A 14,818-nucleotide genomic window follows, 5' to 3' on the forward strand; every position below is an offset into this window, starting at 1 on the left:
TTTCTGTCTTTTTCTAGTCTGGGTATCAAGACTACTATAAGCTGCCAACAGTAACATTAAAAAAGATCCTATTATCACTAGAGTGGATTTAAAAAAATGTCCTAGTGTAGATGTAATCAGCTTGTATGACTTCTGAGAAGGCTTCTATAAAATCTGTGCATTCTTTACTTATTTTGAAATGGTTGTGCTGTAGTTTATGCTAATTTGGTGGGTGCCATGAAGACGTATGGATTCCCACATAGTAGTGGCAAATGTGATTCTGAATGATAGTTTACTGATTGGTGATTGATACTGATAAAGATAGTATTTTTTTGTGACGCATCCAGAACTATCTTTTCTTTAAAATTCTGTAATAACGTGTTTATTTCTCCTTCTAGCTGAAGTGTTACCATAAAAAGTACCGATCAGCTACTCGTGATGTGATTTTTCGCCTTCAGTTTCATACTGGAGCTATTCAAGGATATGGGTTGGTGTTTGGTAAAGAGGACTTAGACAGTGCCAATAAAGGTACTTGCCTTCTGTGATTGCTTGGATAAGTATGTGGAAGAAGTGCATGTGCGTGTCTGTGCATTTGATGGTAATCTTCAAGATCTATTTCTGGGATTCTTTTTTTCTATCCTTTTATTTAGGGGGAGGGACATTACTTTGTTTTAGTTTAACTCGTAGCACTGTAACACAGGCAGAACCCCAATGAAAACAGAAGTTTTTCATTTGGGTTAAGCTGTCAAAATGATTTCATTATTACTTCATTGTCCTTAACTGACCTTCTCATGTTTTTAATAGAATCATAGAATTTCTTGGGTTGGAAAGGACTGTAAAGATCACCTAGTTCCAACCCCCTTGCTGTAGACAGGGCTGCTACCCACCACACCAGGCTGCCCAAGGCCCCATCCAACCTGGTGTGGAACACCTCCAGGGATGGGACACCCCCAGCTTCTCTGGGTAGCCTGTGAAGGTGCCTCACCAGTTTCATAATGAAAAATTTTCTCCTAACAACAGACATGTTTAAAACAGTGAGTCCATTAGACACCATTGTAGGAATTAATAAGCAATTGTGTTTTTTGTGAAGATAACAGTCAGAAGCTCTGATGCTGGTTTTGTGACCTAGCGTATTTGAATATGGTGCTCTTATTTCATGCTTCTGAATGAGTATCCAAAAATGGAGGCAAAATTTTTTTGAAATATTTGAAAATGTTTCAAGTTACTCTTTGTATTTCGCAAGGGATTACTGCAGTTTTGTTTTCTTTTTATAGGAAGGATTGCAATTCTGCTACCCTATGTTTCTAACAAACTAAAACCAAATATGTTTTCCTGCCACATGTGCTTATAAGAAAGCTTTATGGTCAAGTGTAGTGATTTTGTAAATATACAGAACTATTCCAGTTTTCTAAAAAACCCCTAAAACTCAATGTTCAGTTTTTAGGGGGAAGTTTGGGAACAGTTCATATTTTCTGTTTGTGACTGTTCTTAGAAGTAAACAAAGCTACAGATGATGCTTAGTCTTTCCTGGAGAAGGTAGGGAAAAGAATGTGTGGCTTTTTTACAAGCAAATCATTAGAATCCAAGTGATAAGGAAAGTGTGACAAGGGTACGTGTATTAATAGCTACAGAGAATTCTGATCTGGAAATTTGGAATAGCTTGTTGATGTATTAACCTTTATTTTCAGATGACCGTTTCCCTGATAATGGCAGAGTGGAATTAGTGTTTTCAGGAACTCCAGAGAAAATTCAAGGTGAGTTCACAGGAGGAAAAAATCTTGGCAATAAAACACATTGAAAAGTGTATTTATAAAACCCAAAAAACAACTTTTTTTCTCTCTTGTTCTATTTGTCTTGTCTGAAATTCAACTTTAATATTAAAATATATAATATACTGATTGTTTTAAATGTGAATAATTGAGTGGAGACACTGCATAGGAGTCAACATAGGTTATTTTAAGAGTATACCAAAAGTGTTGTTAATGACCAGTAAAAAACATTTCTTATGTCTGTAAATTATGACTGGTATGTTTAGGTTAGTCCAATGTAAGTGACAGCAGTGGTCCTTCCCATAACCTTTTTGGATGTTATAACTGATTATATTTGTTGTAGTGAAGTTTTGACTCTCTTGGTTTAGCACAAGGAAAGGTAGTTATAGTTGTGTTGGAGATCAGCCTCCAAGTTGATGTAAAATAATTGGAAATCTGTTTTTAACTGCTGTCTCTGGGGTTAAGTGTCTAGGATTAAGAGTTCACCTTTAAATATTTGTTTACAATTTCTGCAAATGACTGTTTCACATTTGAAAATATTATAGTCTAAATGCAAGATATCTCAGGTCCATCTCTATTGAATCCATGGTCATCTGTGAAGTCAGGAGAGATTGCCACGGGATTTGTCTGACCAAGTCTTGAAAGCCTCCAAGGATAGAAAGTTCACAGCCTCTCTGTGCAGACTGTTCCAATGTCTGTCTGCCCTCAGAGTGCAATCATTTTTTCATTATAAAGAAACTCTAAACTTCTCTGGATTCAATTTATGTCTGTTCCTTCTTATCCTCCCACCTTGCATCCACCTGGCTCTGTTTCCTTAGTGGCTGTTGTCAGGTCATCTCAAAATCACCTCATCTCCAGGCTGAAGAAGCCCTGGTTCTTCTACCTTTCCTCACAAGGCAGTCCTGACTACCTTGGTAACTCTCCCTTGAACTCGCAATATTTTATTCATGTTTTTGTTATACCAATTCCAAACCAATAGAAAATAACCATCAGTGATACCAGCTTTTAGAAAGGATGCAGTTGCTAGGTAATTCTAAATCTGTGTATGACAAACATGGCTTTTTTTTTTTTTTTTCCTTCTACCTGCACGTAGAAGCTCAGGACTATAATATTCTTTTCCTTATGATTTTAACTATCCTTGTTTTGAAAGTCTTACTGCTTATTTTGAACAATTTAGGACATATTTCTCAAGACACAGCTGTAGAGTTGGTATCTAAGGATTCCTTTATCCCCAATCCAGATAGAGAAACAAGGGCAGAAAGCTGGTTTAATCTCTGTCTGTATCAATCAGTGTCAAAGCTAATACTGAGGTCTTGATGCTCATGCTTTGCTTTTGAATCCCTGGACCACACCTTAATTCCGTATGGCATACATTTAAAAGGTGAATGTTATATTTGTCTAAGGGAATAAAAATGAGGATTGCTGATGAAAATTCTAAGTATGTTTGGAAGAGCATGCTTACATGAAGCTAGACATCTGAATAAATTTGCAGTCTCAGGCTCTGCAGGGTTGCTGGAGAATGGAGGAGGCAACAGAGACACCCTGGATGAACTGGCAAAGAAGCAGGCTGGCAGTATTGAACTTTCTCTGTGCATCTTTAATGTTACACTTTTCTGGTATCAGAATGATGGTTTATAATAAAAGTTTATCATTCCTCTATTGCCATTTCTTTATAGATATTGTGGTTTCAACCTGGGATGCTGTCTGGACATGCAGAGATGGGATCAGGAAAGCCAGTGTGCAGATGGAACTGCACTTGGTGAGGGATGCAAAAAACAAGAAGGAATTCTTTAGGTACATTGGTCAGAAGAGATGGGCCATAGAGGACATACCCCCCCTGATAAATGAGTAAGAAGAACTGCCTACAACAGACATGGGGAGGGCTGAGGTACTCGTGAGTTCTTTGCCTCAGTCTTCAGTAGCAGCCAGGAGTTGCATCTCTCACATCCCTCAACCTCACATCCCTCAACCTCCAGATGGGAAATGGGGGAGCAAACTGTAAGAGCAGAGTAAGTCTAAGACTACTTCATGAGACTGAATGTGTGGAAGTCTCTGAGGCCAGACAGCATGCTTTCCAGGATCCTGAGGGAGCTGGATGATGTGGTTACCAAGCTGCACTCCATCATATTTGAAAAGTCATGGCTACCAGGTGAAGTCCCTGGTAACTGGAAAAAGGAAAACATCACTCTCATTTTTAATAAGGAGAGAAAGGAAGACCTGGGGAACTACAGGCCTGTTATCCTTACGTGAGTGACATCTGTACCTGTGAAGATCATGGAGCAGATGCTCCTGGAAGAGATGTTAAAGCACACGACGGTTAAGCAGGTGATTCCTGGACCATGCCAACATGTCTTCACCTAGGGCAATCTGGTGACCTTCTGTGATGGAGTGATGAGTGATGACATCGGTGGACAAGGGGAGGGTAACTGAGGTCATCAGCTTGGACTTCTGCAAGGCTTTTGACATTGTCCTGCACCACATCCTTATCTCTGAGTTAGAGAGGTGTGGGTTTGAAGGGTAGACTATTTGGTGGATAAGGAAGTGGTTGGAAGGTTGCAGCCAGATGGCTGTGGTCAGTGACTGTCATGAGTGGTGTCCCTCAGGGTTCTATCTTCAGACTCTTCAATGTCTTTATCAGTGACACAGATGATGGGATTCAGTGCACCCTAAGCAAATTTGCAGATGACAGCTAGCTGTGTGGTGCAGTTGATATAACAGAAGGATGGAATGCCAGCCAAAGGGATCTGGACAAACTTGAAAGGGACCATGTAAACCTGATGAGGTTCAACAAAGCCAAGTGCAAGATGTTGCACTTGAGTCAGATAGCCAGAAAAGCAAGGGAAGTGATTTTTACTCTTTCTCTGCCCTTGTGAGGCTCCATATGGAGTACTGTGTCCAGATCTGGGGCCCCCAGCACAGGAAAAATATGGAACTTTTGGTGCAGGCTCAGAGAAGGGCCTCAGAAGTAATCAGAAGGCTGGAACACCTCATGTATGAAGACAGGCTGAGGGAGCTTGGCTTGCTCAATCTGGAGAAGAGAAGGCTGCAAGACCTCATTTCATTCAGTGTTAAAAAGGAGATTATAAACAGGAAGGAAGTCAACTTTTTAAATGGGTAAATAGTGATAGAACAAGTGGAGATGGTTTTAAACTGAAGTACGAAAGACTTAGATTAGATGTCAAGGAAAAGTTTTTCACTGAGAGCATGTTGAGGTGCTGGAACAGACTGCCCAGAGAGGTTGTGACTGTCCTGTCCCTGGAGGAGTTCAAGGACAGGCTGGTTGGGGCCATGAGCAACTTGAGTGCTTGATCTAGTAGTTGGCAACCCTGCCTGTGTAAGAGAGTTGGAACTTAATAATCTTGAAGTTCCTTCTAACTCAAGACATTCTATGATTCATTCCTACAAACTGTTCAGTCATGTCTGTCTGTGTAGAGCTGGGTGGACCATCTGCGTTGTGTTCAGGAACTGATAGGAGTTCTCAGAGTTCCACTGTAAACAAGTTTGAGACAAAATTCTGCACTTGTTCCTTCTTCTATAAATGCAAATAAAGGTCTTTTTAGTTGGTTTGTATAATCTTTCTTCCCCTGTTGCTGATTTAAGTATACGGTATTGTGGGAACAAAGTTTTAACAGTGTTGTATGTATAATTTAAAGATGTCTCAATTTAAAGATTGTCTCAAAAAGATGTTAATTTTTTAGGATGTGAACTTCTTCAGAATGATCATGGAGTGGTAGTTGATCACAATACCTCAGACCCGCTGATACGCTGGGACTCTTACGAAAATATGAGCTCCGATGGGGAAGGTGAGTAATTTTGTCTTGACAGCAACTAAAATCCTTTGGCAACTGTGCAAGAGTGTTTAAAGGGGACGAAAGTGAGCTAATTTGTTTGAACCTAATGGTGCTGTGCTCATGTGAGGAGGTAGCTGCCACTATTACCCTCTGGGGGCTCTTACAGAAAGAGACGGTATCTGCAGGACTATTTCTCCCACTTTTTCTCACTCCTGTCTCCCAGCTGATCACAGAATCGTAGGGGCTGGAAGGGACCTCTAGAGATCATCGAGTCCAACCCCCTGCCAAAGCAGGTTCCCTACACCAGGTCGCACAAGTCAGTGTCCAGGGGAGTCTTGAACATCTCCAGAGAAGGAGACTCCGCAGCCTCCCTGGGCAGCCTGTTCCAGCATTCCGTCACCTCACCTAAAGAAGTTCTTGTGCACATTTGTGCAGAACTTCCTATGCTGCAGTTTCCGGCCGTTTCCCCTTGTCCTGTCTCCACACACTGCTGAAAACAGTCTGGCCTTGCCTCTCTGCCCCCACACCTTAGATACTGATAGACCTGGATCAGGTCCCCTCTCAGTCTTCTTTTCTCAAGGCTGAACAGACCCAGTTCACTCAGCCTTTCTCCATAGGGAGATGCTCCAGGCCCTTCACCATCTTTGTGCCCCTCCGCTGGACTCTTTCCAAGAGGTCCCTGTCTTTTTTGTACTGGGGAGCCCAGAACTGGACGCAGTGCTCCAGATGAGGCCTCACCAGGGCAGAGCAGAGGGGGAGGATCACCTCCCTCGACCTGCTGGCCATGCTCTTTTTAATGCACCCCAGGATGCCGTTGGCCCTCTTGGCCACAAGGGCACACTGCTGGCTCATGGCCGACCTGTCGTCCACCAAGACATCCAGGTCCCTCTCCGCTGAGCTCCTCTCCAGCAGCTCATCCCCCAACCTGTACTGGTGCATGCAATTATTCCTCCCCAGATGCAAGACTCTACACTTGCTTTTGTTAAACCTCATCCAGTTTTTTTCTGCCCAGCTCTCCAGCCTGTCCAGGTCTCGCTGAATGACAGCACAGCCTTCAGGCGTGTCAGCCAATCCTCCCAACTTCGTATCATCAGCAAACTTGCTGAGGGTGGCCACCATCCCCTCATCAAGGTCACTGATGAAGATGCTGAACAAGACCAGACCCCTGAGGAACACCACCAGTTACAGGTCTCCAACTAGACTCTGCACTGCCAACAACGACCCTCTGCGCTCTGCCTGTCAGCCAGTTCTCAACCCACCTCACTGTCCACTCATCCATCCCACACTTCCTCAGCTTTGTTATAAGGATGTCATGGGAGACAGTATCAAATGCCTTGCTGAAATCAAGGTAGACCATATCCACTGCTCTCCCCCCATCCACCCAGCCAGTGACATCATCATAGAAGGCTACCAGGTTGGTCAAGCATGACCTCCCCCTGGTGAACCCATGCTGACTACTCCTGATCACCTCCTTTTCTTCCAGCTGTCTGGAGATGGCATCCAGCACCAGCTGTTCCATCACCTTTTCAGGGACAGAGGTGAGGCTGACTGGCCTGTAATCTCCTGGATCTTCCTTCTTGCCCTTTTGGAAGACCAGAGTGACATTGGCTCCAGTCTTCAGGCACCTCGCCCGTCCTCCAAGACCTCTCAAAGATGACAGAGAGCAGTTCAGCAATCACCTCTGCCAGCTCCCTCAGCACCCGTGGATGCATCCCATCGGGTCCCATGGATTTACGAAAATCAGTGTTGCCTGGGCGCTCTCATCGCCTCTTCCCTGACTAAAGGGAAGTCTGCCATTCCCTAGACCCTCTCACTATCCTCCAGGGTCTGGGATTCCCAAGGGAGAGCTTTTTCACTGAAGCAAATAAGAATAAGAAGCAAAGAAGGCATTCAGTATCTCTGCCTTCTCAGCATCCCCCGTTACCAGAGCACCCCCCTCACTTAGCAGGGGAGCCACATTCTCCCTTGTCTTCCTTTTACTGTTAACATACTTTAAAAAGCCTTTTTATCCTTTATCCTTTATAACCTTTGCCAGATTCAATTCCAAGCAGGCTTTAGCCTTCCTTGTCTCATCTTTGCAGGCCCTGACAACATTTCTATATTCTTCCCAAGTGGTCAGACCCTTCTTCTTTCCTTTGAGTTTGTGCACAAGCTCCTTGCTCATCCACACAGGTCTCCTGCCACCCCTACCTGATTTCTTGCTCACAGGGACGCACTAATCCTGAGTTTGGAAGAAGAGCTGCTTAAATGCTGACCAGCTCTCACAGACCCCCTAGGCTTCTTACACCCTAGCCCATGGCATAGCTCCAAGTAGGTCCCGGAAGAGACCAAAGTTGGCTCTCCTAAAGTCCAGCATAGCAATCCTACTTTTTGCTTTGCTTCTTCCACTCAAGATCTTGAACTCCACCATCTTGTGGTCACTACAACCAAGCTGCCCCCGAACTTTACTTCCTTGACAAGCCCGCCCTTATTAGTGAGAATAAGGTCAAGCAATACCCCTCCCCTCATTAGTTCCTCCACCACCTGCATCAGAAAGTTGTCTTCAACACATTGCAGGAACCGTCTGGACCGCAGGTGCCTAGCCATGTTGCTTATCCAGCAAATATCTGGATAATTGAAGTCCCCCTTAAGCACCAGCAGGGATCGTGACGCTACTTCCAGTTGCTTGTGGAAGGCCTCATCAACCTCCTCCTCCTGATCAGGGGGCCTGTAGCACACACCCAAAACAGTGTCAGCCATACCAGCCCGCCCCTTGATTCTTACCCACAAGCTCTCCACTGCTACACCACTCTCCCCCAAATGGAGTTCAATTCTAGCTGCTCTCTCTCATAAAGAGCAACTCCACCACCCCACCTCACCAGCTGATCTTTCCTAAAAAGCACACAGCCCTCCATGACACCATTCCAGCCATGCGAGCTGTCCCACCACGTCTCCATATCGCAGTGAGATCGTGGCCTTGTGACCGCACGCAGATCTCCAGCTCTTCCTGTTTATTTCCCATACTGTGTGCATTAGTGTACAGACACTTTAGGGAAGCAGCACTCCCCTGCCACTCTCCATCCCTTTGAACTCCACCCTCATCACCCATCAAGCTCTGTTTTGAGCCTCAAAGTACTCACTCAACCCCAGTGGCCCTCATTTTGTCCCCTACCCCTTTCTTACCTAGTTTAAAGACTAATTTAAAAACTGATGTTGCACAGCTGTATTTCCCTTTCTTAAATCTGCCTTCCCAGAGGCACTACCAGCCTCTGAGCCATAGCTCAGCTCTAGCCAGCAGCAGGACCCTTTAGGAGCTGGTTCTGATTTGACTTGGGGCAGCTTCTGGACACTTCCCAGTGATGCCACTCCACCTCTACCAAAGCATTCCTACATAAGCCCAGTGCTGGCTTATGTGTGGCCCAGTGTCACACCTGGATCTGTATGTGCAACTCCAACGTTGTTGCAAGTAGAAATGGGAGGGAAGGTATTGAATGGATGGCATGGATCCAATGGATTCTTGTTTTTACAGTTCTTCTGTTCAGAAATACAAGATAGCTGGAATTAAGATACATAATCATAGAACAGCTTGGGATGGAAGAGACCTTAAAGATCATTTAGATCCACCCCCACTGCTGTGGACTGGGTTGCCATCCACTCCATCAGACTGCTCAGGGCCTCTTCCAACTTGGCCTTGAACATCTGCAGGGATAAGGCCTCTATAGCTTCCTTGGGCAGCCAGTTCCAGTGCCTCACAACCCTCAGAGTAAAGAATTTCTTCTTAGCATTTTATTCTAAATCTTCTCTATTTTAATTTAAAACCATTTCCACTTGTCCTATCACTAGCAGGTTGTGCAAAAAATCAGTCTCCCTCCTGTTTATGAGGTCCCTGTAGGCACTGGAAAGGTGCAATTAGGTCTTCCCAGAGTCTTCTCCAGGCTGAACAAGTTCAGCTCCCTCAGACTTTCTTCACAGAAGGGGTATTCCAGCACTGTTAATCTTTGTGGCCCTCCAACAGCTCTGTGTTTTTCCTGTGGTGAAGGTCCCAGGCCTGGGTGCTGTACTCCAGGTAGAATCTCATGAGGGCACAGTAGAGAGGGTCAATCATATCCCTCTCTCTCTGGCCTATTTTGACAATGCTCATGATACGTTTGGCTTTCTGAGCTGCTGTTGGTTCCTGTCAAGCTTTTCATCCCCTAGAAACCCCCAACTCCTTCTCTGCAAGGCTGCTTTCACTGAGTTTTTCTCTGTGTGTATACATACCTGGAATTATATATCTGGAATTGCCCCAACCCAGGTGTACTACTTCTGCTTGGCCTTGTTGAACCTCCATAGTCTCACGTGGGCCCACTTCTCAAGCCTGTCTTGATAACTTTGGATGACATTTCTTCCTACTGTCATGTCAGCTGCACCACTCAGTTTGAAATCATCATCAAACTTGCTGAGGATGCACTCAATCCCACTGTCTGTGTCATTGGTAAGGGTATTAGAGGGCACTGGCCTCATGATGGACCCCTGGCAAACACCACTTGTCACCAGCCTCCATCTGAGCATAGTGCTGTTGTCCACAGCCCTCTGACTGTGGTCAACCAATATGTAATAGCTGTTGTAGACCCAGCTTTTGTTGATTTTTATAATCTTCCAAATATGACTTTGCTCATCTGATGACTATAGCAGTGAGGATTTTAGTGGGAAGCAGCATAATATGAGCTTAACTTTTTTTTTTTTTTTTCACTGAGTAATTCCAATCTGCAAAAACTAGGGAAGATCAAGAGTGAGAAGAGGACAGTTGTTATGTGAGGCAGGTGGAGCACACCACAGGGAGTCACCAGAGCTTTTGTAGTTGGATAAGATTGTCTTCCCATAGGGCATAGTATCAGACAAACAATACTGACTGAAGCAGGTATGTCTTTTTCTACTCAGAATGTTTCTGTACGGTGTACTTCCTTTCTTCCCTCCTTCTTTGTATAAACATAGCCCTCAGCAAGTAAAGCATTGATGTTAAATGTGGGACAGAGGTCCCTTGATTTGCTCAGCCTGGAGAAGAAGATACTGAGGGTTTACCTTATGGTGGCCTACAGCTCCTCACGAGGGGAGAAGAGAGTAGTGTGATCTCTGCTCTCTGCTGACAACGACAGAACCTAAGGGAATGGCATGGAGCTGCACGGAGGGGGAGAGGGAGGGTCAGTTTGGTTGCTAAGAAATGGTTCGTCACCAGGGAGTGATTGGACGCAGGAACAAGCTTACCAGGGCAGTGGTCAGGACACCAAGTGTCAGAGTTCAAGGAGTGTTTGGAGAATGCTCTCAGAAACATAGTCTGATTTTTGTGTGGTCCTGTGAGGAGACAGGAATGGATTCAATGAGACTTGCAGGTCTCTTCCAACTCAGGATATTCTGCAGTTCTATTTATCTGCTAAGATTCATTGGATAGACAGATTTCACCTTGAAAGCAGAAAAATATATAGTCAGCATGCTGTTGAAAGATACAGAACTTCATGTTTACCATGTGAGAAGTGAACAAGAGCTTGGTTTTGTTATGTCCCTTCTTTAGGCAGGGAGTTGCACTTCTAGTTTGTCAGTCTTCTAAAGGAACTATTGGTGTAAACCAGTAGTGAGTGTCTAACCTTCTGGCTTGGCTGGGCTGCATTGAATGACAAGAAGTTGTCTTGGGCCACATATATGTAATTCACTCTGAAGGTAATGCCTCCTATGTATTTCCATAACTACAACAGATACAATGAGCACAGTAACGTTGATAGAGCATATTCTCAGCTACAAAATGCTGTTTTTCAACACAGCCACCACAATTAGCTATGCACTTTCTCCAGCAACGAACCAGAGCCTGCATACTATACTTGTAAAAATATGCACCAGCAGAAGTGACCAGGTGCCACCACTGCCTCAGTGTGCTCACTGTTTGGTCTCCATAAACATTTAGCAAATATCAGTGAATGCAGTTTTTTCTGCATGGAAGAATTTGGTGAGATACTTCTGCTTTGTATGTGCTTCCATATCAGGCAACATTTTGTCAGACTGCTCTCTGCTGTCCTTAGTCACACAGCAACAAAATGTGATAGAATATTTGCAGGAAGGTTCAGCCTCTACTATACTATAGTATAGGAGTCAAATTCTAAACTACTTTACTGTCCATGAAAGGTAGGACTTCTAGATCATGCATTTTCTAGATCTGATTGCATTTTCTTTGTGCACTTTAGATGCCTATTTTATATAGCTCACTGCTCACTTAAATGGTTAACATAGAGTCCAAATGCTGCTAAAGTTCGCTTGTTATTCAAGTTGAATTCTTTGTTCTCCTCTCACATATAGACACTTGCTCTTCCAATTTAGATAATCTAAATGTATAAAAAAAATACAGGGTGTGTAGAATATTTCAAACTGTTTGCTTCTTTCATAAATTCTTAATATCTACTAGGTTTATTGTGTTGCTTATTAGTGTAGTTAGGCTGATGTCAAATAAGGTACTGTTGTTCAGGTTTTTTAACCTGCTGGCAGTTTTAGGGTAACAGTGAAACACTAAATACCACAAAACCTAGCTGCCAGTTTTCAGGTCATGAAATATGTTAAAGATGCCAGTTTCAGATAGTATTTTTCTGTCATGGCATTTAGTACTACTGGGCCTGGGCACATGTAGTAAGCACACATAGTAATTGGCTCCTGTGTAGAGAAGACCAAACAGCTTGCAGTCATGGACTGCTTGTACAAAGCGGCTCTTTCCCTCAGAGAAGTTTCAGGTTATAATGAGCTTTTCAGCAGGAGCCATACCACAGCAAAACCAGGGTTTCTATTGTTGATGTTTCCTTCTCTAACTGAAATGGCATGATTCAGCTACTGGAAAGTTGAATTTCAGCTGTCTTTCTTCACCCATTCTTCTTCAGAATGGAATCAAAATGGTACATAATCAGTGTAACGCTATAATGTGATGGAAAACACAGCAGTAAGTGGGGTTACAGAGTCTCAGACTGCAGCAAGTGAGGATAAAACCAAGTGCAGCTGCTGTAGATACAGAAACAAAGGGAAAAAAAGCTGCTTACCTTCAGAAGGTCTCAAGCAGGCAGGAATCTCCAGCAAAATATCACTGCTTCTATTGCCAACCCTTAAATAAGATATGGGAGGGGGTGGATCCTGGCTCTACCCCTTCCAGTTACTCAGGTGCATTGCAAGCATCTAAGCTTTCCTGGGTTGGCCCCGCTTTCTCACCAGGTGCTCAATCACAGTTTTAGGCCATGACTTGCATTTCCACTACAGTCTAAATAGTTTGTGGTTGTTCGACATTCTGGCTAACATGCAGGCTAAATTTGAGAATTTTGTATCAGCGGAGGAAGTACTGGTCAGGATTATCTCTCAACCTTACAAAGCATAAATGTATGTAACACTTAAGCAAATAAATAGTCTGCTGGCAGTCTGGCTCTCGTCTTGTCTGTACTCTTATTCCTGTGGATGATCCTGCTTGGATGGCACTGTGTAATGATAGCAGGAGGGCTAATGAAGGCAAATACAGAAGAGTTTTTCATTGCTTCTCTTTGTTGTCTGATTGTCCTTGAGAAGGTGAAAGATTTTCTATATAGCATTTCAGTATAGGGAACTAAATTCACATGGTAGAGTTTTTCATCTAATGTGAGGAAACATGGCTGACTAGCATGTCTGAAGGATTTACAGCACTGTGCTTAGCTTTGGTCAACTGAAAAGTCAGACAGGAAGATTTCTTGAAAGTACTGGTGTTGCTTTTACGTTACCATGGTCCAGTGCAGATCCGCTAACCTCAAAACTCTGTTTTGTGTTAGGATACCCATCTACTCAAATGAAAGCAGTGTCACATATTGTTTTCTTTTCTGGATTTTAAATTCAAGAATAACAGAGAAGAAAATGTTACCTAGTAGTTAATTTTATATGTTGGCTTGTGTGCTTGTTTATAATTCCATATGAAAGTTTTTCTGTCCTTTCACATTGAAACTCCAAGTGTGCTTCATTTTCCTAACAGCAGTGAGAGCTTATGAAAAATCAAGCATGAAAGGGGTTGAGAAACTCTCAATCGACTGTCTTTTCCTTAGGTATGGCATTTTTTTCATAAATATTCTTTCAAAATTTCTGTACACAGGTGTTTGACCTCATGTGCAGCAGTTGGAATTTACACATTATACATCATAAACTTCAGCAAACATCTTCATTCATCTGTAGAGAAATCCTATTGCATGGGGAATTGCTTGTTTTATTTTTCTTATCCTGATAATTTGTTGATTAAAGGAGTATTTTTGGTCCTTTGCATGTACTGATTTCAATATCAACAAAAGACAAGTCATACTATCTAATCATTAAAAATAAAAAAAATTTTTCTTTAACTATTAACAAAAATGTATTAAACTTACCACTTAACTTCTAGTGTATAGGTATTTTCAGAGATGGAAACTTGGAAGTGTGTCATGTGCCAAAGGCTTTTCCAACTGGTCCACTTTTCTTGTTACAAACCGATCAGTTAATTACCACTGTGGGTATAATTTCTAAATAGTGCTTTTTTTAAAATGTCAGTGCCTACAGAAAAGTCTTCCTTGCTCTCACTTTTAGATAAAATGTGCTTTTTGACTTTAGTGTCATTTCAAGTGTATTGTTGTTGAAATGTGTTAGGTTCTCTGTGGATTTTCTGATTCCGGGGTTGCCACAGATGTAGATGAAGCTCTTGGTTACATTTGACAAAATCATGTCTGTTCTTAAATTGTAATGGTCTGTTTTTCTTTTTATCAAACAATTAATGGGTAGGTAAGTTCTTAATAGATTTCTGCAAAATATGTGTTCTTATAAATAAGCATTAAAAATCCTTTATAAGTAGAACCACTCATTTTATTCTTACTGTACTGTGCTTGGGGCATAGTAGAAATATTTAACCTTAAATATTTTTGTAAGAAACAGAATTATATTAATTTCCATCATAAAATCATAGAATCATTTGAGTTGGAAGGGACCTTTAAAGATCATCTAGTCTAGCCCCCTTGTAGTGAACAGGGACACCTACTCTGGATAGGTTGCTCAGAGCCTGGCCCAGCCTGACACTGAATGTCTCCAGGAGCAGGGCATCCACCACTTGTCTGGGCAAACTGTTCCAGATCTTCACAACCCTTATCATAAAAAACATATTTCTTATATCCAATGTAAAGCTCCCTTCTTTTAGTTTGAAACATTCTCCCTTGTCCTATCATAGCACACCTTCTAAGGAATCTGCTTCCTTCTTTTCTGTGGTCCCTCTGTATATATTGAAAAGCCACACTCAGTCTCCCTTTTTTCCATGAGAGC

General features: G+C 42.7%; 1 protein-coding gene across 10 annotated transcripts in view; it reads left to right on the forward strand.

The window, feature by feature from the left end:
* The window catches only part of TNS3 (tensin 3), a 210,993-nt gene that overhangs the window by 133,252 nt on the left and 62,923 nt on the right, over positions 1 to 14,818 (forward strand). For all 10 annotated transcript variants that reach the window (XM_042839564.1, XM_042839604.1, XM_042839609.1 and 7 more), the window contains 3 exons: positions 378 to 507; positions 1,668 to 1,733; positions 5,447 to 5,551. In XM_042839564.1, the coding sequence (XP_042695498.1) occupies positions 378 to 507; positions 1,668 to 1,733; positions 5,447 to 5,551 (301 nt within the window). The remainder of the gene's footprint in view (positions 1 to 377; positions 508 to 1,667; positions 1,734 to 5,446; positions 5,552 to 14,818) is intronic.

This window comes from Centrocercus urophasianus, unplaced genomic scaffold, assembly GCF_019232065.1.
Source record: "Centrocercus urophasianus isolate 14NV4802_14NV808 unplaced genomic scaffold, USGS_Curo_1.0 seq_11, whole genome shotgun sequence".
NCBI classification, from domain to species: Eukaryota; Metazoa; Chordata; class Aves; order Galliformes; family Phasianidae; genus Centrocercus; species Centrocercus urophasianus.